This window comes from Bidens hawaiensis, unplaced genomic scaffold (assembly GCF_021521415.1).
Source record: "Bidens hawaiensis isolate Kalapana, Puna unplaced genomic scaffold, B.hawaiensis_p1.1 tig00001685_1, whole genome shotgun sequence".
In the NCBI taxonomy this organism is placed as follows: Eukaryota; Viridiplantae; Streptophyta; class Magnoliopsida; order Asterales; family Asteraceae; genus Bidens; species Bidens hawaiensis.
Window position 1 is genome coordinate 971,067 of NW_027491095.1, and position 22,893 is coordinate 993,959.

A 22,893-nucleotide genomic window follows, 5' to 3' on the forward strand; every position below is an offset into this window, starting at 1 on the left:
GTAAGCTCAAGGGTCTATATAAGTTTGATATATTAAACTCGATCTTGTTAAAAAAAAGCTCCTTTTACAAACTCAATTTCGAGCTCGATTTGAAGTTTCAACAAACCTATCTTTAGCAACTAACTACCATTTACACCCCTAACCGTAAAGTCTTATCAGAAACTTTAAAAAAGTATAACAACACAACTTTTGATAACCAAAATGAATCATTAACATGAATTGTTTATGGATAATTAAATTATATCCGTAACGACTTTAGCGCCATTTAAGTTTTAAACAGCCACATATCACGCCAATTAGGCACAACTTAATGATCGCTGTAGGCCAACATACTAACACCATGACACCGTAAAGCACGCATAATAAACTTTTTTAAGGAAAAGTGGAATGCTAAATCAACCTAGCTAGCTTCTATAAAATCACCAAATTAATAACCCTTTGTTATTCCACCATAGGATAACTTGAACATGTCATTGTCTTGTCCTATGTTGCTGTTGTTTTGGTTTCACATTGGTTTGTTACTATGTGGATTATGTTTTGCCGGTGATCCAACTGCAAGTTATGAACTTGAGTTCTCGTATATTACTGCTTCTCCACTTGGTGTTCCTCAACAGGTGAATTATTTCTTCATAATGTTTATGCTTCTGATGTTTGTGATATGTTAATGTACATAGTTAGTAGTAGCTCTATTTCTAAAGCTCAAGGCTGGCTCCTGAGTAGTTTTTCTAGCTTGGCTTAGGTTTGGCTGGTTTATTGCTTATTGTTTATTTAGTGTTATACATTTATATTTAATTTTTATATGCATTTTAGTTATAATTTTATATAAAAGGGAATATATATTATATAGTTATTTTCATCACAATTTCACATATATAAAATATTACGTAGTAATATGTTAATATATACTTGTTATATTAGATAAAAATTTACATAAATAATAGACTCGTTTAGGCTGCAAGTTGGTTTGAGCTCGATAAATGAAGTTCTGCCTCGGGCTCCTTTAATAAACAAGTTTAGTTTTAGGCTTCAGCTCCGCGGGACCGAGTATGTGTAAACTCGGCTCGGTGCAATCTTTTAATGAGCTGATCTTGAGTAGTTCTTGAGTAGCTCACGAGCGGGTTGGCTAGTTTACCCCCAAAAGTGTATATTTATATTTAAATTCTGATTACAGGTTATAGCAGTAAATGGGAAATTTCCAGGTCCAATAATTAATGTTACCACTAATTACAACGTGATTGTGAACGTCAAGAACAGATTAGATGAAAGCCTCCTCGTTACATGGTATGTATAGTTTAACCGCTTTAAATTAAATATCCAAAATCCAAATATTATGACTTTGTATGTATTTCACATGTGAACTTATGTTTAACAGGCCTGGAATAGAAATGCGTCGATCTTCATGGCAAGACGGGGTACTTGGCACAAATTGTCCCATTCCTTCAAACTGGAACTGGACATACCGGTTTCAAGTTAAGGATCAGATAGGTAGTTATTATTATGTTCCAAGTACTAATTTTCAAAGAGCAGCAGGTGGATTTGGTGGTTTTGTTGTCACAAACCGTAAGGTTATATCGCTGCCTTTTGATACTCCTGATGGAGATATAGTGATTACAATTGGTGACTGGTATACAAGAAATCACTCGGTTAGTTTTCGATTTTATTTCTGATAAATAGTAATATATGTTTAGATACAGTATCTTACATATGGTTAATTTAATTATCTTTGTGTATCAAGGTCTTAAGAGCCTCCCTTGATGCTGGAAAGAAACTTGGAATGTCGGATGGAGTTTTGATTAATGGAAAAGGACCTTTTAAGTATAGTTCCATTGTTCCAGATGGTATTAATCATACAACATTTAATGTCGATCCAGGTAGATGTTATTGGTATTAGTTTATAATATGAAACGTTACATATGAAGCTCTTTTGTAACAAATATTTATATACAATACAGGAAAAACTTACAGAATTCGTGTGATCAACGTTGGAGTTTCAACTTCTTTAAATTTCCGGATTCAAAACCATAATTTGCTGCTAGCAGAAGTTGAGGGACATTATACATCCCAACAAAACTATAGTAGCTTTGATATTCATGTGGGACAGTCTTACTCCTTTCTAGTTACTATGGATCAAGCTGCAAGCAGTGATTATTACATTGTTGCAAGTCCTAGATTCATTAATCAATCGGTTTGGGAACGAGTGACGGGTGTTGCTGTTTTGCATTATTCGAATTCCAAAGGACCTGCCTCGGGTCCTCTACCCGACCCTCCAAATGACTTATATGATCATTCATTTGCATTGAATCAAGCCTTATCTGCCAGGTATAATCTTGGGAGTAAAGGGGTAGGGCCGGGCTGAGCCCAAGCTTGACTATGCTCAAGCTTGGCTCATTTAACTTACTGAGGGCTTAAGTTTGAGCTTGGCTTGTGAGTGAGTAGTTTTTCAAGCTCGCTTGGCTCGTTTATCATTTATATATTAGTCAATTTGGTACATTTTTTTAAATATTTTTTTATATATACTGTGATATATACTGTGATTATAATTATAATTGTTCAGTAAGTTACGCCTTTTGTCCTTGAGCTTTGATTAAAATAACTATTTTAGTCTCTAATTTTTTTTAATAACTATAGCTTGAATTTCATCCCAATTTTCTGTTAACTTTTGGTGAAAAGACAACAATGCCCCAACATCACACGAGGACCACTTATGTAATTAGTTATACTTTGGAAGCATTTTTGTCTTGTCACAAAAAACTTACAGAAAATTTGGATGAAGTTAGTGGGCTGGAGTTAATTGAGTTGAAACTGAAACCACGATGGCTAAACAGGTCAAATTAGAACTGTTGGGCTAAAATTGTTATCTTAACCAAACTAGAGGGACTAAAAGCATAGCTTACTTTGAATTTTTTTCAACATAATACATATTATTTAGTTATTTTATCATAGCCCTCATTGATAAACACCCAGTGGTGCCGCCTCCGTCCTTGCCTTCTAGCTCTGTCGCCCTGCCTACTCTCTCTGTGGATGGGGTCCGATCATTTCCTAAAGGGACCTCATGCAGGAGAGACGGGATGCGGGCGCAACACTTGTTGGACGCTCTTAGTGGTGAGGGATCAGTGACTTCCATGGGTCTGCTCTAAGCCATCACTGAACTCGCCAACTTATGGTTAGGGGGTCTGTGCCCAAAGGTGCTCGCTGAGTTTTTTGCTTCGGCCCCCTTACCCCTTTATTAGCTATGAAGATGGTTGGGAAGGAAATGACTCATTATTTAGGGGACTTTCAGTTTTGGGTAGGGACCCCTAATGGGGCAGAGGCGGTGCTTCACAGCGCGAACCGGTTTCTTAACTCCTTTCACGCGGACGGTTCTTTAGCTATGCTTACCATGGACTTCTCCAACGCCTTCAATATGGTCGACCGCACAGCCCTTCTCCGGGAGGTTCATCATCATTGCCCGTCTATCTATCTATGGGTCCAGTTCCTTTATGCCCGGCCGGCTAGGTTGTACGTTGGTGATGACTGTATAGGGGCTACTACTGGGTTCAGCAGGGAGACCCCCTTGGGCCCCTCCTCTTTGCCTTAGCATTACACCCTCTTGTTTTCCGGGTACAAAATGACTGTAACCTCCCATTTCATGCTTGGTACTTGGATGATGGGACTATTATTGGTGGTGCCAACGAAGTCGCTAAAGCCCTAGACATTATCAGCTCGGAAGGGCCATCATTGGGGCTGCAACTTAATATTAAGAAAACCGAGGTTTTTTAGCCAGCGTGTAATGGGGTGAAAGTCAAAGATGGACTTTTCCCTAGTGGGATTGATAGACCAGAGAGAGGGGTAAAGCTCCTTGGAGGGGCTGTTAGTCGAGATCCCTACTTTATTAAGGAGTTGGCGAGGCGGAGAGCATCTCGTGCGATTGATCTTATGAAACTCTTACCTTGCCTTAGGGACCCCAGATCGAACTCCTCCTGCTTAGGTCTTGCATGGGGGTTGCTAAGTTGCTTTTTGGGTTACGAACATGCCATCCCCATATGATGGATGATGCTGTATCCTGTTTTGATAAGGGGCTTCGAGAAGCCATCGAAGACATAGTTGTATGTGGAGGCCCGTTCTTTGGTGATCTTCAGTAGCGACTTGCATCTTTACCGATGCGCTTGGGAGGTTTAGGCCTTCTTTCGGCTCATGATGTTGGGGTTTACGCTTTTGTAGCGTCGAGGGCTCAGTCTTGGAAGCTACAGAATCACATCTTAAGGAATAGTGGGGTTGTCGACCTGGACTCAGACTACGTGCAGGCCCCGGAACGCCTAAATGGCGCTCTCCCAGACTTTGACATTGGCGGTTTCTCTAATAAGGACACCGCCCCACCAAAGCCTCAAAAAACTTTGGCGAATGCCCTTTTTGGCAAAATCACTCAGAGCCTGGGAGAAGTTTTTGGATTGTCCCCCCGACAGAAGGTGGTTATTGAATGCTTACAAGGTCCCCATGCCCAAGATTTTCTTACCGTTATCCCGATTGATGGCTTGGGCCAAAGCATGTCTGCGGTCGAGTATAGGGTCATTCTTAAGTACCGTTTGATGATCCCAATGTACCTAGAAGACGAAACATGTCCGATCTGCCGTAAGGCTTGTCTGGATAAATTCGGAGAGCATGCGGTTCATTGCAAGAAGATGCCTGGGTTCAAATACCGACATGATTGGGTGCGGGACGTTCTTTGGGACATCTTAAGGCGAGCTGGGATATCAGCTAAAAAGGAAGCCCCCGTAAACTTCCTTACAGACCCCACAGAAGGGAGATCCACTCTACGACCGGCAGATTTGCTCGTCTTTGGTTGGGCCGGGGGAAAACACGCTTGTGTTGACCTCACAGGGGTATCTCCTTTAGCCGGTTTAAGGGATAATGGGTTTGTAGCTCGGCAAGCAATGAAAAGGGCTGAAACGAAGAAGGTGGAGAAACATGCTAAAGCCTGCGAAGAGAACCAACATGTTTTTGTCCCTCTGGCTTTTGATACCTTTGGCTCCTTGGCACCGAAAGCTATCCGGTTCCTAACCAGGGTCCAACGGGTTGTGCATAGCAATGTGTCGACTCCAAAGGGGCAGGAGTATGTCTTTAGCAGGTTAGGGTTTGCAATTCAGAAAGGAGTGGCAGCGCAGCTTGTTGCCCGCCTACCTGCTATGTTGATGTAATATCTATGTTTCTATATAATGAAAAATTTGAAATGGAAAAAAAAAAATATATGTTATACCAAAATGTAAATAAATAATAGGCTCTTTAGGCTCGCGAGCTAGCTCTGACTTGTTCATTAACCAAGCTTATTTTTAGGCTCTAGCTTGTTTAAATTTGGCTTGATTTGAGCTTTAGCTGGCTGGTCTCGAGTAGCTCTTAAATCATTTAGCTTGTTTACACCCTATCTATAATTGAAAAAAAAAGCATTTTTCTTTGTGATTAGAATCATTATTAAGCAAACATTATTTCCATCAGGATGAACAACAGTGCTAGTGGGGCCCGCCCGCTCGTTTCATTACGGGTCCATTAATGTAACAGACACATATGTGTTACGAAGCGTTCCACCTGTAACGATTAATGGAAAACGTCGTGCTACTTTTAACGGAATCTCATTTGCTAATCCTAAAATAACACCTGTGAGACTTGCTGATACTCATAATGTGAAGGGTGCTTACAAACTTGATTTCCCAAAAATGCCGCTAAACGAACTGCCACGCGTAGACACGTCCATTATTAATGCAACATATAAAGGATTTGTGGAAATAATATTGCAGAATAATGATACAGTAGTTCAGAGCTTTCATATGGATGGTTATTCGTTCTTTGTTGTCGGGTATGCATTTTTTATTTTTCCATTAATCCCGCTTCTTTTGCATACTTTTTATAGACTTGAAAAATGTTGATAGGATTTGTATTTACTAATATTCAGGATGGCATATGGGAATTGGACAGAAAACAGTCGGGGTTCATATAACCGACGGGATGCAATTGCTCGATCTACCACACAGGTTTTTTATTCTATATACACCAATGTGTAAAAAGTACAAAATTTTGAAAATTAAAGAATGAAATAGCTGGCTCGAACTTTTGATGAGCCAAGCTCGAGCTCAACATTTAAGCGTGTTAAGATAAACGGTTCTATTTAAATGTTGTGAAAATTGGCGATTTATGTAACAGGTTTTTCCTGGAGGATGGACTGCAATTCTTGTTTATCTTGATAATGTTGGAGCTTGGAATCTTAGGACGGTGAATCTTGATAAATGGTATCTTGGTCAAGAAACATATATAAGAATCATCAATCCTGAAGATCATGAGCAGAAAACCGAATTGCCGGTGCCTGATAATGCTTTGTTCTGTGGTGTTCTAGGAAACTTGCAAAGGTATGACATGCTACTTAATTACTAATTATGTGTTTTTGTTTTGTTGTGAAGATCATATACTTAAAAAGTACCATGAATCTTTATGCATGTAATATATCAGGCCTCAAAAGACGTCTTCAGCTGGATCAACCATTAAAGAACGGTCAAAGTCAAACTATTTGTTGCTGATGGCACTAGCAGGTGTTGTTTATATGATGATGATTTAAGAATTTGCTGGTCAAAGTTAATTGTTCAAAAGGGAAGTTTTGGGTCATTATTTTAGAATCATAGAATGTAAGTGGTTTGAAGAGGTCAGTTAGTTTTGTTGGCAGAATTTATCTGGTCATTTTGTGTTTTCACAAAGTGAAAAACATATTTTAACTTGTTTATATGAAAGGAACTGGTTTATGTTTATAACTTATTGATCATATACGTTTTTAGATTTTAATGACCGGGACGTGACACCTTTTCTTTTACGACACAGATTTATACTTAATAATATATATGTAACTGAATGTACCTGTTATATTTCTGTGTCAACTATTTTTTCTCCTTTTCTTATTTCGCTTGTTATCATTCTGTTTTTAAATTTAAAAAAGTTAATTAAAAAAACAATAGTAATAAAATGTTATATGTTATACTTGGTTCAGTCAAATCTTATCTCAAAATATTCTTTTATGATTTCTAAATATTCATAAACTTGCTTCTGGAGGGCTGCCCCCCGGACTCCTACCAATAAGAGGGCGTTGCCTCTTAGCTCCCCCATTGCATAGGGACTCCGCCCCTAAAATCATAATAAATAATAACAAGCGTGCATCCCACACCTCCTAACTTTGTTTGATATTATGATAAACAATGGTCAACAAGTCAATCGAGTTACACACACCCAAAAATCTAGCACGGTAAAATGGGGCCTGTGGGGTTGCCCACCTCGCAGATTGGCTGGGCCGGCCTTGGTTAGGCTATAAACACTTTGACAACTCCATCGTAAAAGAATGCACAACTGGTTGTGAAGATGAAATTTTGTGTTAATAAAAAGACATCAGGAGGGAAAAAAGGATATATAATTTCCATCTGCCTTTATGGATTAATTTTATGTAACCATCAAGCACTACCTTAGCAACACACACACATGTGACTATGTGAGGCAAACTTCATCTCCAAGCATACTGTGTTTCTTTTTTATTAATAATGAACTAAAAGGGCAACATGGAATTGGAATAGTTTTAATTAATCCAATTAAATTTGAAAGAAAAATATGTCAAAACATCTAAAACTATGATTACTACATTGTTACTAGCTCAATCTTCTAATAGCTGCAACAATAGACGGTAGAGACTCTAATTAACCCATTAAGCATCATTAACAAAGTCAAAAGTTCTTTTTAATCAATAAACAACAGTTTAATGATATAGAAGCTTATGCAGCTGCAAATATCACAGGCATGATAATGAAGCCCATTAGTACTACACATAACAAACAGACAATGTTGTGATCCAAGTAATCATAAAATACAGCAGCAGCCCCATGCTTATATATTTTGATGGTTTAGGAGTTAGGACAATAATACCCATCAAAATAATTTAATTGACCAAGGGTGCTAAATCTAATCAAGAGAATAATACACCACTATGTGAATTCAAACTAGGTACAAGAGTTAATAAGGTTGCGTAAACATATGCATATGACAAATTAGGTCGTCTTATTATGTACAAGAATTAATAAGCGTTAACAATACTTTCAAGGGGGGTCGAGGAAATTATTTCATCATTTCCATAAATCTATCTGGCAACCATAGATGGAATTTGATGCATCTTCTGGTACAACAATTCGTTCCTCCGCATTTGGGCAAGATTGTGATGCAACAAACTTGTCAAGAACATGCCAATCTGCTAGTTGATCATTAAAATTTTGGCCTTGTGTGAGCAAGGAAGCTGGTTCCAGATTAATGTTTCTTTGGTTTATGTCAATACCGTAAATGGGAATGGAAGAATTGCAGATAGAATGATGTTTTGGAGCCACTAGAAGAGGGAGCTGGAGGTGGTGACCAGGGGTAATCTGGTAACTTTGCTGATGATCTAGTTCTTTCTTGCAAGAACCATAAGAGTATTGGTAAGCATTGTTGCCTAAGTTGGATAGAATATGATTCTGTGTCGGTGAGTCGATTTCTGGCAAGAATGAGACTTGATCATCATACCACATTGGTTCATGTTCATTTGTTCTCCTCGCTATGGGAAGTCTTTTCTTGAATACCCTGCATACCACCCACCCTTCTTCCTGATTTCAAATAGAAAAAAAATTGAAATTGGGCAAAAGATAAGCATTTTGGTAAGTTACTTGGTCAACAACACTAATTTCATGATTTTCCCACAAAACTAATGGCTTTTGTTTAATACTTGCCTGTGTTATAGCGTTTTCATCTGTTTCGAGTCGATATTCATGCATGATCCAATCTGATTTTTGTCCATTAGGCGCACGACCTTTATAGAAGACCAAAGTCTTTCTCATCCCGACCAAGTCTTGCTTATAGTAAATAGCTTTATCCCTTCCGGTTGCCTTCCAAAATCCTGCTACTGTAGCTCTATTTGTGCGAGAACCTGTTGGGTACTTTTTATCTTTATGACTAAAGAAATACCAATCGTTTTGCTCTTCCGTGCCTAGCCTGCAAAGCTCTGTTTGATAGAATTTAAACAAGGAACAAAACGATATTGGTAAATTATATTTTTGTATGCTGAAAACCAGATCTCTTTATTTAAGTTCACAAATTAATTAGCATCTTCTTTCAACTAAAAACCATTTAGGATATGATCAATATTATTTATTTATTTAGTTAATTAATTAATTATCTGATTTTAATAAAGAGCTGTTGGTAAACTCTGCATAGTTCATGTATATACATCTACCTGAATTTCACATTTGTATACGAGCAGTTAGTTAATTATGGTGTTGTTAGTATACCTTCAAGATCCCATGGCTCAATCTTGTAAAGATCCACATCTCTGATGACATCTAATTCGATTGTCATTGAGTTAATCTTTTTCCTAAGGTAATAGTCCACAAGTTCTTCATCAGTGGGATGGAACCGAAAGCCAGGCGGAACATGCGAAAAAGTATTCATGTTTTCCCCTTTTGGTGTAGAACTTGAACCTTCAAATTTGCTGTTAAAAGAAAGTTAATCATGAATTTTGGTTCAAGTTTCCCATTTAATAAACAAGAAAGAAATAAAGAAAGATATCATTAAGCTTAGTGCTAATTAATTAAGCATACTACAAACACACGTACACACACACATACACACACATAGTGCTAATTTGTATATGGTTATCTTCATCTACCATAGCATGTAGAATAGGAAACACATTTCTTAATAATATTCATATAATGCTTTCTCAATGATATTCACCTTTTCCATTTCACAAATATAGAGAAATTTGGTTTACCTCAACCAAAAACTTAGAAACAAAAGTAAAAAAAGGCTAGAGCTTTCATGATGATGAAAATGATCCAAAAGATACTATAAAAATATCAATGTAATAATAGTTAATGAAATGTATCACTTGATAGCATAAATCAACCACCATTGCCAGTTTACAAAACACACATGATCATCCATATGAGACTTAAATTTCAAGACCTAGAGATCGAGAGGATGCTTACGAACAATAATCGAAATCTATGCGGGCAACTTGAGTAAAATCTTATCCAAGGGTATGATAATACAAAGTTTGATAGAAATTAGAGTTTCAAATGCATTTGGAATTTGATTGATCCAAGAACACACAATGATCAAGATGCTTGGATTTGCTCGGGATTTGAACCGAATCTTGTCTTGTGAAATGGTTCAATTCCCAAGGGAAAGAGTTTGAAGAAGAAGTGAGCTAAAAGGGGGTATGTATAGAGAGAGACAGAAACCCTAATGATGAGAGATGATGACATATAATATGGGATATAAAGGTAAGTAAAGTCTAGAGATGTTTGTTGTAGGATATCTTTGTCTTTCACTGTCACTGTCAGATGTGGGGCTGGATTGGTGCCAAAGCTAGATATTTTGCCCTAAATATCTTATATTATCACTCTCTGGCGACTAACACCAGCAACTGATTGAGACCCTAGTCGATCTTGTCCAATTTCAACTTCAAGTTCGAGTTCGAGTTCGAGTTTGATCTTGTTAAATAAAATACATATTTGGATTCCAAAGGTAGATCGATACTTCGTTGGTGATCTGCCAATAACCAAAGGCTGGTATGCGACATTATGAAGCTTTTTCCGTTTGTTATCATTTATCAAACCGGATTTCATAGACCTTGGGGGTATAATATTAGGCTCACACAATTCAATTTGAATTAAAGAAGATTGCCAATTTACATGAATTGGATGATCATATATATAACTCCACCAGTGGTGAAGCTTAGGCTAAAACACCGGGGGTCGAACTCAAATGTATACAAAATTTCACAAATTAGGGGGGCGGGCTCAAATTTTCGACTGAAAGCGGCTAAATTTACACAACGTATAAAAAATTTGGACGAAAACGGATAACTTTACATTTCCACGCAAAAAAAAACCGGGGGGGGGGGGGGGGCACCCCTGGCCCTAACTAATCTTCGCCCTTGAACTCAACCGCGTGCATGCATTCAACCCCATTGTATTCCACGACCAAATGAGTCTTTAGCAAGATGTGTTTAAAATTCACCGGTAAAACTGTTATTCATGCTTAGATTTCCAACAAACTTTCACCGACGGTTGGTGTGTATATATAGTGGCGGATTTTTTTGTTGTATATAAAAGAAAATTGAATTTTTTATAATGAACTTATAAGTTATATTTTATCTACAAAAAATCTCACGAGTTTATTGTATATAGAGTATAGATTGTCTATGTGGCAACTATATACACTCTCGATCAGTTTAATGTAAATAAGATTTTAGTAAAGACAAATATTGTATACATATGAATAAAATTTACGATGATATATATATTTTTTATTATTATTTTAACAAAAGAGTAAACATATGGAACACGGAACATGATTAAACGGACCCCGTTGTGCAGGTCGTCACATATAAGCCTCGTCTCCACCACCGACGGTAATCATTCTCCCACCCCGTGCGGCCATCATTCTTAATATTATGTAACATTACTATTATAATCTTTTCTTTTTAATACATTATTTAAACAATAAACATATTATATGAAGTATAGTTAATTTAACAAAAAGTAGAGAGAGAGAGAATATGCTCAGTGGGACGAATTGAGTAACTTGTAAAATTGAATTTCAATTAAATATATGTGTAACTCGATCTTTAGTGCGTGTATAGTGTTTTCCGCAACACACCTTTGTCCTCTCTTTGTAATCGTGTATATAAATTTGTATACGACATTAATAAATAAATAAATAATAAATAAATAAGTAAATATATTAATAACATATTTAGTGAATACATACGAGGTCCTAATTATATTAGAATATTGTTTATGCATACTTATATATTCATTCTTTAAAATTGAATTCAGTAGTTGTTAGTAAAGCCGTCTTGTTTTGAAACTAATAAGAGTTTTATGCCCCTGACTCGCAATGGGAATCGTTTCCATTTTTACCCTTTGTTGCGAAGTGAACACGATTTGAATTTTTTGAATCTGGTCAATTTATAATTTCACAATTGGAAAAACACAAATTTGGATTATATTACTTACCTCAAAGAAGCCAAGCAAACTTTTTTGAAGAGAACAAAGGTACGTCATAATCATAAATATAAATCAATAGTTACATTAATTTTAAAATGTACGCAACTATAATTTTTTATGTATTTGATTTATTTTGTATGAAATATAAAACCGATTATATATTTATGTTAATAATTTCCTTTGATGTTATTGATCTATTGATCTTTTACTAATTTCCTACTTAATTTTAGCGACGCATATATAACACGAAACTATCATTTGGATTATAGAGAAATCATTTTATATAACAACATAGATTTTGTAAGAGTATAAATAAGACTTTGTTTTTTCTTTTTCATACTTATTTAAATCGAATCTCGTCATTCTTATTTTAATGGTGTGATAAATTGATTAGAGTGTAAAATAGAAGATAAAGTGGAACATGTAACCAACAATTTTTGCTGTTCAGAAAAGCTCAGCTCAACAATTTTGCTGTGAAGAAAAATAAAAAATTAAAAGTAGAATGCCACGTGGAAATTGATGGCCGAAAGGTGGACCTATAACTCAACCAATAATATTGCGGATGGCTGAATCGTAACTCAACCAATAATATTGCGGCAGCAACAATACTTGTTGGACCCATCTTTGTGACGCCGCAATTGCCCCTTGGCACCTTCTAAAACTGTTACATCTTAATTTAAAAGTCAAAATTAAACAATCAATATAATATTCTAAATATTTATGACTTTATTTCTTAAAATCAACTTTTGGTATATATAACACCGTATGATTTTTTTAACATTTAGAAATCAAAAAAAGTTCAAAAATAATTTGTTTAATTAACAATTACAATGAAATATTTCCACTTAATGTCAATATAAATCACCTTAGATGCAAAAATGGACACTTCTAAATAAGTAGTCATATTCTGGTCAAATGGCACCAATAAATTTTTTTATTTCTGTTGAGCGCGTGTTACGAAATTTTGGTTGACATCAGTTTCCTAAACAATGACCAAAAAAACAATTGGTTACGAAAAGATCCTCATTCGAGTCCCAAAGAATCGTTTGTTTTATTTTTCTTAACCCGGCTTACGATATATGAAACACTAAAAGGATCATGACCATTTAGTTTGGAAGGTCAAGCTAGCCGGTTATGTTCGGTTTTAATAAACGAGCAGAAAATTTGATAAAAACATGTTACGATATATAATCACCCTCTAAATTAAACTATTTCATTAACAATAATATTATAGGCTCATGGCTCCCCAAGTGAAGGCCCAAACGGCTTATATATTAATCATTACTTTGGATTAGCCCGCAAAATTAACTTGGGCTTATATAATTAGAAAATGTGAAGCTTGGTCACTAAAACTAAGGATGAGAAAATAATCAATAAAGCGAAACAAACCGAACCGAATAAAATCAGTCGATAAATCTGTACAAAAATAGCCAATTTGAACTAATATAAACGAAATCACACCATTTTTGCATGTTCAAACATTTCAAGCCAAAATGTGAAATCAAAACTGACTAGTATACTAACTGAAGTCATACATAAAACCATAAACCAAAACTTCGATTTTTTTGCTTCGGTAGCCCAAATTAGCCCGACCCGTACACACCCCCACCTAAGACCAGAAAACCCAACACGTTCATTGAATAAATACGAGTTGTATCAATTCCAATATCAAATCAAAAAAATGTACACAAATAATAAATAAATAAGAACACGTAACAATCAAATATGTCTCATAGTCCTGGAGTGAACGGTATGCCGGTGGCCGGGAGCCATGACCTGCCAGCAATAAGCCTCTCCACCGTATACTGAGAGGCTACACTCGCACTTCGTATAACTTGATATCCTGGCCATTTCACACGGTTTCTTGTAGACGAACCAGGACCAAAATTTGCGTATTCCCCATAAACCAATGTCTTTTGTGCAAAGTTTGTATTGTCCCATGGCAACCATCCTGTCGGATTGATATGACTATCAATAAACGATTTCATGAATACCGTCCTTGAATACTCTTGCCATGGTCGACCCAGGAATGTCCGGACCGACCCCACCACAGGCTTAAGGTCTGGTGCAGGCATAACACGGGAATTATGAATTGAAATTCCCGTGTTCTGAAAAGGGTCACCACGACCTTGAGCCGTGATAACATTTGCTTGCCCTTTTATTGGTCTCCGCGCCATGATCATACAATTTTGGAAAACCACAGCCGCGTTACCAAATATGAAATCGATTGTACCATAAATGTAGCATGTTCTATAGAATTGTCTTTGAGCAAGTACAAAAAGAGTGTCTTGATAACCTTCGAAGCTACATGCGTAATACACCGAGAGATCGGATGATGATCGGAAGGCCACCGCCTGATTTTTCACAGGTCCGGCCGTGTTCCGGAATGTTACACCTCGGGCAATAAATCCAATACCATCAACTCCTATATTTTACGGATTTAATTAGTTAGAAAAATGGTCACATGAATAACAACACAGTACATAATAATTGATAAGTGTAGAATTTTTATTATTATTATATATATATATATTTAAATGTTTAGGTTGCTAAGGAAAATAAGAAGTGTTTCTAATGGTTAGGAGATTCTAATGTTTCTGAATCGACTTTATATATATTAAACTAATTGGTTTTGTTTTTCTATTTTTTATTTTAATATTATATTAATTATAGGACTTGATTTTTTTTCTAATAACTTGTAATATTTATTTTTGTAAAAGAAGTCTAAATACAAAAGTTTGTTATATTTTTTTCATCCCAAATTAAATGTTATTAAAAATCAAGTTTTATTCTAAAACAAAGTATTTTTAATACTTAAATAAAAGTTTTATTAAAAAGGATTCGTAAACTGCATGGTGAAGAAATAACATGCAACTTAACGTAGTTACCATGCATTTTTTTTCTTTTCTTTCAAATATTAAATGTCTACTTTACTTCACTTTAATCATAGTATTACGTACGAATGTAACCAATAATAAATCTATTAACTAAATTATAATTAATCTTACCAACGGTCGCAGAGCTATAAGTTGTGTAGCCTGCGGCGACGCTCCGGGAGCCGGTAATAATGGTGTATCTTGCTCCATCACCAAGGAACATGATATTATTTAGATTGTTTCCAATTTCAAGATTCTCCCTATAAACTCCTCTTCTTATGTAGATAATGTATCTCTTGTTCCCACGTTTAAGACCAGCTGCAAAATTAAGAGCTGACTGAATGGTTCGAAACCGACTCCCCCTGGCTTGTGACACAATAATATCCGCCTTCATGTGAATTGAATTTGATTGCAACAGTTTCCGGTCACCCGGTGTAACCCAACTCGGATAATCACCATCTAGATCTTGGTTAATGTTGTCAAACTTTTGCTTAACAAAGAACTGATTTATAGCCAAACTATTGCTTATCATCTCGGTAAGGTTATGTGATTTGAGTGGTGAGACTAAGTTTGTCAAGTTGAAGTCTTGAGAACCCGAAAAGCAAGTTTCAAGATTGGTGAGGCCCGCACTGAGCCAAGTTTGTGCGTCAAAGTCAGAGCTACGGTTGTGTTTGAGGCCGTTTAGGGTTTGGGTGAGTTGAAGAATGGTGTCGTTGACAAGCTTGTTGCAATCGAGCCATACCCTTTTCTTTCGTTTGCTTCTGCATTTGTTGCGGAGGTTGGTGTTGCAGTTCTGTGCGTCCTGTGCCCTTTCTAAGGCGGCCTGTAGTACCAACATTCGGAAGTCTTTCCTGTGTCGTGGGGTATGATAGCCCCCACGACTCAGGAAGTACTTGCACTGTTGTGGGTGAGGAGTCGTATCACACCAGTAGTCTAGGCTGCCTCCGGTTTCTTCTTCTTCTTGTAAAGAAAAAGAAACCAAAGAGAAAAGAATCAACACATACAACAAAAATGGCAAAAAGAAGTTGACTTTTGCCATTTGATGACTAGGATTTTGTGTTGTAGATGTTGTTTAATAAGTTTTGAGTTTGAAATGAGAAATGGGTATTTGAGAGGGATTCAAAATGACATGTGATGGGGTTTATATTTATAGTATGAGGTGATAATTAAATATATATAATGTAAAGTGTAATGAAAGTTTAGTGAAAGTTGACATTGAGAAACCCTATAGAAATTGTGTGTGTAATTAGTTAATGATGAGATCCTTGTTATACGGATCGATCGAGCTGCCATTTTTCCATTGAGAGAGAATCGTGGGTTTATACTTTATAATAATGCATGGGTCATTTATTATGTCATCATTGTAACATGTAAACTCCAATGCATGGTCGTAGCTAGTCTTCGACTTCGTCGGCGACCATAAAATACTTGACTACTCAATAATATTATTTACCATTCTAAATGAACATAATAAAAGTGTTTGATGATGTTTATTAAGAACTTTAGCTAAGATAATTGTACTATGAGACCATGTGTGGTTAAAACTAGACATACTCAGATATTTTACGTCACGTGGCGCCTAGTCAGCTTTTGTGCATTTTGCAAAAAGCTGGTGTAGTGGAAAATGTCCCCAAAAACGCCTCTCTCTCTTCTCCCTCTCTCTCACAAGACCTCCAAAACTTGTGCCACACCAACGTTATCTACAAAACACTGGCACCAAAAAGTTACCCAAAACGTTGAGGGGCGGCGCAAAACGCCACAACAACGCTATCTCTACAGACAGTTAGTACTTATAATTAACCTAATTGACAGGATATGTAAGATGATAAATAGCTAGTTCAAGAGTTAATGAACTCATGTTTGGGCTATCATTGAATATAATTTATTATCAAACAAGCTACAAAATGAGACATTAATTAAAAAGTGCATAAGATATGAGACCTAGGATTACGAACACATAAGTAATGGATAAAAATAGCTCAAATTAATAGCCTTGTAGTTTCATAGACGATTATCCCAAATGTTAAACCTGAATTTCATCATCTATGTTCCTAATTGATCAATTTATTTTCCCTACTATATAAAACAATGCCTAAATATTTGATTTAACGTTTATTTAAACAGTCAAATTCACAATTAATGGTCAACTTTCGATTCTACGGTTTAACTCAAACTAACATATTTAAAATTACCATATTAAATTCTGACGTAATAAATATATAGTTTTATTATAATCAATATTTTATCACGTTAATGTGGGCTAGCCAATTTGATAGGGACAATTACCTTTTAGATTTGAGGTTCTGTGTTCAAACCTAGACAAGGGTGCGGTTATATATTGGTGTAACATTTTCTGTTAAAAAGATTAATGTTCTATCACATTTCCACTCTGTATCATAACATTAATGATTACTTGAATTATAAGACAAGAAAAACATAGGGTAAGCCTAATTGATGTACATCTGGATGAACGCTATAAAGAGGTGGAAATTATCCGGCGGCCGTTGATGTAAAATGAAGCAACAATGGTGGTCGATGCATTGGAGCTTCCGTACAGATGATGGTTTCTTGTAATTGTGAATAAAAATTCTCTAATTCTGGTTTTTTAAATCCGTAGGTCATCATTAATTATGTAAACTCGAAGTTACTTAATTAGTTAACTATTTAAACCCCTTTAAGAGTTCAAACACCGTATTCTCAGGAACAAAAACCTCTTCTCACCATGTGAGTTTTCCACCTTTTTCTTAATTAGTTCTTTATAAAAAGGTTTTTTTTTGTGCTCAAGTTGACTTGGCATGAATCATATATATGATAAGTATTTTAGTAAAAAAAAAATATTGTAAGAAAAATAATAATTTGATACTTATTATACTTATTATATAACACATGTATTTATAAATTTTACAAGATAAACAACTACAAAATCAAGTATCACCGACGTCGATCCGACTAGCCGGTTCTATTAAAAAGTAAAAGAAAAATTGACGGTGTAGAAAAATTAACGAGCTAATAACTTTGTTAAACTTTTGTCACAATTTACAATAATAAACACAAATAAGTAAAGAGTTAAGGGCGAATTTATAGAGGTTCAAGTGAGTGTTAACTAATTCACTCTGTGTACTCTCCCCGATCCTCGCTCGATAGTTTTCTTCAATAAGCGTCTCCCTAAATGGTAGAGATCACCAATACAAAAGTCTCACTCTTTAAAGAAAGTGATCACCTTCTTCACTAAGTACTTAGCTTTGCAATTTCTTCTAATTTCACTATATCAAGACAGTGAGTCTTCACGTAATAATTAATTAACTCTATATTATGTTAGATTTCCCAGCCAAATACAAATAATGTTATATGAAGAACCCCCCCCCCCCCCCCCCCCCTCCTTCTCAAATCACCAACTAATAATGATTCTTTTTGCTCTACACTTTTAATCTTCTTTCTATATAATTGAAGCTTTATTATACTTAAATAATGTAAGAGATTAACCTTAGAGCAAATGGGTGAAGACTTAGTTTTAATTAGTCTTCTATTTATAGTCAAGTATGTGAGAGACAAGGTTAAGGAACTAATGGCCCAACGGTCGCTTCAACCGACCTTGGACGCCTGGTCCACTTCACATTAGTCTTAACACATTAAAATGACTTGCTACAATTTAATATAAATTTCTGTTTGCTAAAATAACTTGCAAACACATATAAACACCCATTTAGGCCCAAAAGTGTCCCAGTAATTATGCATATATCTTAACACAGCAGAATAACTTGTTATAATATGCTGTGACATGTGTAACATGACCTAACCACACATGAAAAACACACATTAAGGTATAGATATTGTATAGGCCACACTGACGAACCTGAAAATTTCCTGAGTAAAGTTTCGCGAAAGTATGGCTTCTCAAGTGAAAGTACGGAAGGTTGCGTGTGAATGGAACTTTTATTTGGAAGATGGAACTTGTATTTTGAGGGTCTTTTACTTTTTCAAACTCCCTATATATGAAATTTTGTGTGTAATTATTACTATTACTATTATTGTTACTATAATTATGTTAAAAACAAAATCTTAGATATAAACGATTTGATTCATTGATCAGCATGTGCATGAAATTTATTCAATTCCCATAATCATAAATTCATAAACATGATCGTACCATAAGGTTAGACTATATGTACCTTTTTAATAATAAACCCAAAAATATAACTTTAATGCAATCGCTTTTAAATTATGATCAGTGTTTATATATTGCAACTGGGAGGGGCGAAAAATATATTCTTTAACATGTAAACCGTACGTAATTGAATGTGTCATTGTTTGGTCAAACCAATTTAATGATGTTAGTGTTTGTATATATTTTAATAAAATTGTTTGTATACATTTTAATAAAATTGGTGTTAATTAATGACCCCTTAATTTATTTATAAAATCAGCAGATCTAACAATGTGTTATAAAATCAGAACATTGATTAATGTAACTCGCTTACTCGGCCTAATTTTTATCGTTTTCATTTTCATTGTCAGATTATTTACAATAATGAATTGTATTAATGTACAGGCCTACCCTAGCGTATGGGCGAGGTGGAAGACCTAGAATTGTTAAAGATTTTCAAGGATGACCCTAGATATACCTCTATTATCGTGTGGATGTATCTTTCGTTTGGGAACATCAAATGCATACATTACACATACTTGAAATTATATACTTCGATGATTTTAGTGTGTTTATAAGAGAACAAAAACACAAATGCATTTAGCGTAAACATAATTTAGATGGTATGAAATTTGGGACACTGGCCCATTTTGACATATAAGATGATGCACTCTTTATCAAGGTATAATTACATACATAAAAAATCAATAAAAATGCGTGATAATCAAAATAAAACTTATTAAAAATGGAAGACATGAGAATTAAAAATTAACCAAGGACGAACGCCATCCGTGGGACTCGAACCCACGACCACATGATTAAAAGCCACGCGCTATACCAACTGAGCTAGAACGGCTAGACGTAATAAGTGTTTTCATAAATCATTTATATAAATTTCAATAAACAAACAGTTTCAAGATTGTCCTCCTTGTAGAAGAGTGTATTGAGTCTAGATCCAAATGTTGGACCGGATTGGATCGAAGCCCAAGTTTCATACCCAAAACGAGGGTACACTCAGACTCAAATAACACAAAATTTGAAGATGTGACCACAATTGTGGCAACTTGCATCGTTGCATACATTGGTCCACGCTTTGGAGGAAAAAAAAGACATGTTCACATGTACTTATTAAGTGTGAACTAAGAACTTAAAATTGTAGATTTCATGTATAAAACGGGGCGTAAAATGGGGCGGGTCTTTTGCTCCCCCCGTTTTTGTCTTTTTTCTTTTTACCTTTTTTATTTCTACAAGAAAATGCCCCACGCCACTAAAGGGTGAGACATTTTGGTCTAATCTGAGCTCACTGGGAAACGGCGTTGGGTTATTTGTTTGTTTATTTGAGCCACTAAAATCGTGGTACATCATCTAAGTTATGTTTTAATTATTTCTCTTTTAATTTTATTTTCAAGTAAAACCATTAAGCACCATATTCGAAAATGCCCTCATGCTTAGGCTATGTGTTATGGGTAGTCACTCCCTGTAATTCTCCATCATTAATCATATCAGCGTCATTTCAACGTTTCCTTCATTATTCAACTATATCATTCAACCTCATATCAACTTTTCCTTCATCATTCAACACCATTATTCAACTCACGTTATACTTTATTCTCCATCATTCTATTTATTATATTATTTAAATACGAGAAGTAATGAAAAAAGAAATACAAAAAAGAAAAAAAAAGCTAATTGGAGGATTTGAAGAGACCTCATCACTAATGAGGGAGCGGCACGATATTCCAGTGGTGTCACGTGTGCCACCTCATCACTCTCAATGACTCTCCCTGAGCCACACCTCATGGTCTTATATGACAATGGCGTGATAAAACATTTTTCATTGTCACTGTAGATGTACTCATTGGAAATATGGCTGCGAGCTTGGCATCCATAAAATTCCATAGTCTTATTGATACGCATAAAGTCTTTTTTAAAATTACATAGAATATGAGCAAAATATTCTTTTTAGAAGTTATTTATGCCTTCCAATTTGTTTGTTTTACCAGCTTTTATTCACTGAATTAAAAATTATAAAATGAAAATATAAAAATATAAACATAGAGATGTATGAACCACAGAATGAGAGGAGAGGAATCACATGATAACCTGTTTTATCATCTCGTGTTGTCTTTACCAATGATTATTGCCAACTAGTTCACGTGTCGGACAGTAGCACACTTTCTAACTTTATACATATAGTTTACACAAACCACACCACTCCCACATTGCAACACAAAATGCAACCTTTCACTTGTTCCATGCTATCTCTTCTAGCCATTATCCCCTTTTTTCTTTCACATAACTTCACTTTCATTTATGCAACTTCAAGGTTACATTCACAAACCAATGCCGACCCGACACCAACACGAACTTCATTAAATCCTCGTGTCAAGCCACAAAGTACGCCGACTTGTGTTACCAAACACTTTCACCTTACGCGGCCACTATTCATGTGAACCCTATGGAGCTAGCCAATGCGGCCTTGTCCGTTAGCTTAAAAAGTGCAAAATCAACCTCAAAAGTTGTGCGCGAGCTCTCCAAGGGGCCGAACTTGAGTATGAGAGACGGGGAGGCAGTGGCGGATTGTTTGGAGAACATGAGTGATTCTATGGACGAGATTAAGAAATCAATGGTTGAGATGAAAGGTGTGGACGGACCAGAATTTAATGAGAAAATGGGGAATGTGAGGACTTGGGTTAGTGCGGCTTTGACCGATGAAGACACGTGTATGGATGGATTTGAAGAGAATGCTGGGGCGATGAAGGATACTATTAGAGGGTATATAGTGAATGTTGCAGAGTTAACAAGCATTGCGTTGGCTCTTATTACTAATATTTCTTCTACTTGATTAATATTTGATTGCTTTATTGTATGTAATGTATGCATTATATGTGTGGTGTTACAAATATCATTATTTAGGCTAGCTAATAGTGTGCCCGTGGTGTGTTCACATGTTATAGAGCGGAAGATATGTGTTTGTTCAAGATAAATAATATTGTACTTTATCAGTTTTATTATGAACTTAGATATAACAGTGAAAATATATAAAAATAAAAAAATATATATATATACAAAATAAAAGTTGTATATTGATGCAATGTACAGATGTGTGCATTAACTTGAAATTTATTATAGACACCAACCAGATTTTGATGAAAGGACCGTGTCCTAAGGAAGGACTGGTCCATCATGTGTTCAGCCTGGCAGGACGTCCTTTTATCCGATCTTGTTAAATTTCCTCTATACGCTTTTTTTTCCGTGACGTCTTGTTCTTGAGTTTTTTAACTAAGGAAAGAAAAGGAAATGAGAGGGAATGATAAGAAAGGGAAGGGAAGGAAATTTTTTTAATTAGGTGTGTTCTTAAGTTAAAAGGAAATTAGAGGAAAGGAAATGATAACCATGTTAAAAAATAGTTATCCTTAGTAATCATCCTATTTTTGCGATGATAACTTATTGTGAAAATACATTAATTTAATCTCCTCTAACTCCTCCTACTCCTTTCCTTTCCATCCTAAAAAAAACTCAAGAACACCCATTTTTTAGCTATCCTTAATTTTCCTTTCCTTTTCCTCCTTTAAAAAACTCAAGAGCAAGGTGTAAGAGTATCATCAATGCGGGAGATCATGAACATTTACATTTTTGTTTGCCCGGCGCAAGGTTTGGTGTTAACAAAAAAAAATCAGACAAAAATATACCCTTGTTAAAGTGTCTTATTGGTTGGGGGTAAGGTTTTGACTAAAGTCTGTTGGAAAACTTGTGAAAAAGAGTTAAGATTTTTCGCTAAGAATGAAAATGTACTTTTCGCATTTTGGCATAGTTAAAATAAATGTAACTAAGA

General features: G+C 35.5%; 2 protein-coding genes, 1 non-coding gene and 2 pseudogenes across 4 annotated transcripts; 2 read left to right on the forward strand and 3 right to left on the reverse strand.

Annotated features, from left to right (window-relative positions):
- Positions 1–412: 412 nt before the first annotated feature.
- Positions 413–6,633, forward strand: LOC143592747 (monocopper oxidase-like protein SKS1; annotated as a pseudogene). The gene is made up of 9 exons (XR_013145975.1): positions 413–614; positions 1,172–1,281; positions 1,373–1,643; positions 1,736–1,871; positions 1,953–2,319; positions 5,470–5,827; positions 5,924–6,002; positions 6,172–6,374; positions 6,475–6,633. The product of XR_013145975.1 is annotated as a monocopper oxidase-like protein SKS1 (transcript).
- Positions 6,634–8,120: 1,487 nt separating this feature from the next.
- Positions 8,121–9,564, reverse strand: LOC143590966 (NAC domain-containing protein 7-like). Its single transcript, XM_077071302.1, has 3 exons — positions 9,312–9,564; positions 8,754–9,025; positions 8,121–8,630 (listed from the first exon to the last, which is right to left on the reverse strand). Exons 1-3 carry the CDS (start codon positions 9,469–9,471, stop codon positions 8,121–8,123), a joined length of 942 nt encoding a protein of 313 aa, XP_076927417.1. The 5' UTR covers positions 9,472–9,564.
- A 3,732-nt stretch (positions 9,565–13,296) lies between these two features.
- LOC143590976 (putative pectinesterase/pectinesterase inhibitor 60) lies at positions 13,297–16,396 on the reverse strand. Its single transcript, XM_077071313.1, has 2 exons — positions 15,047–16,396; positions 13,297–14,463 (listed from the first exon to the last, which is right to left on the reverse strand). Exons 1-2 carry the CDS (start codon positions 15,951–15,953, stop codon positions 13,769–13,771), a joined length of 1,602 nt encoding a protein of 533 aa, XP_076927428.1. The 5' UTR covers positions 15,954–16,396; the 3' UTR covers positions 13,297–13,768.
- A 3,445-nt stretch (positions 16,397–19,841) lies between these two features.
- On the reverse strand, positions 19,842–19,914 carry TRNAK-UUU (transfer RNA lysine (anticodon UUU)). The gene has a single exon. It is a non-coding gene; the product is annotated as a tRNA-Lys (tRNA).
- Positions 19,915–20,941: 1,027 nt separating this feature from the next.
- On the forward strand, positions 20,942–22,055 carry LOC143592773 (pectinesterase inhibitor 10 pseudogene; annotated as a pseudogene).
- The last annotated feature ends 838 nt before the right edge of the window (positions 22,056–22,893 follow it).

Coding starts and splice junctions, on each gene's coding strand:
- LOC143590966 (XM_077071302.1), bottom strand. CDS start 9,471: ATGAATACTTTTTCGCATGTTCCGCCTGGCTTTCGGTTCCATCCCACT. Junction 9,026..9,311: donor TGAGCCATGGGATCTTGAAG/GTATACTAACAA, acceptor TCTATCAAACAG/AGCTTTGCAGGCTAGGCACG. Junction 8,631..8,753: donor ATGAAAACGCTATAACACAG/GCAAGTATTAAA, acceptor ATTTGAAATCAG/GAAGAAGGGTGGGTGGTATG.
- LOC143590976 (XM_077071313.1), bottom strand. CDS start 15,953: ATGGCAAAAGTCAACTTCTTTTTGCCATTTTTGTTGTATGTGTTGATT. Junction 14,464..15,046: donor TTATAGCTCTGCGACCGTTG/GTAAGATTAATT, acceptor CGTAAAATATAG/GAGTTGATGGTATTGGATTT.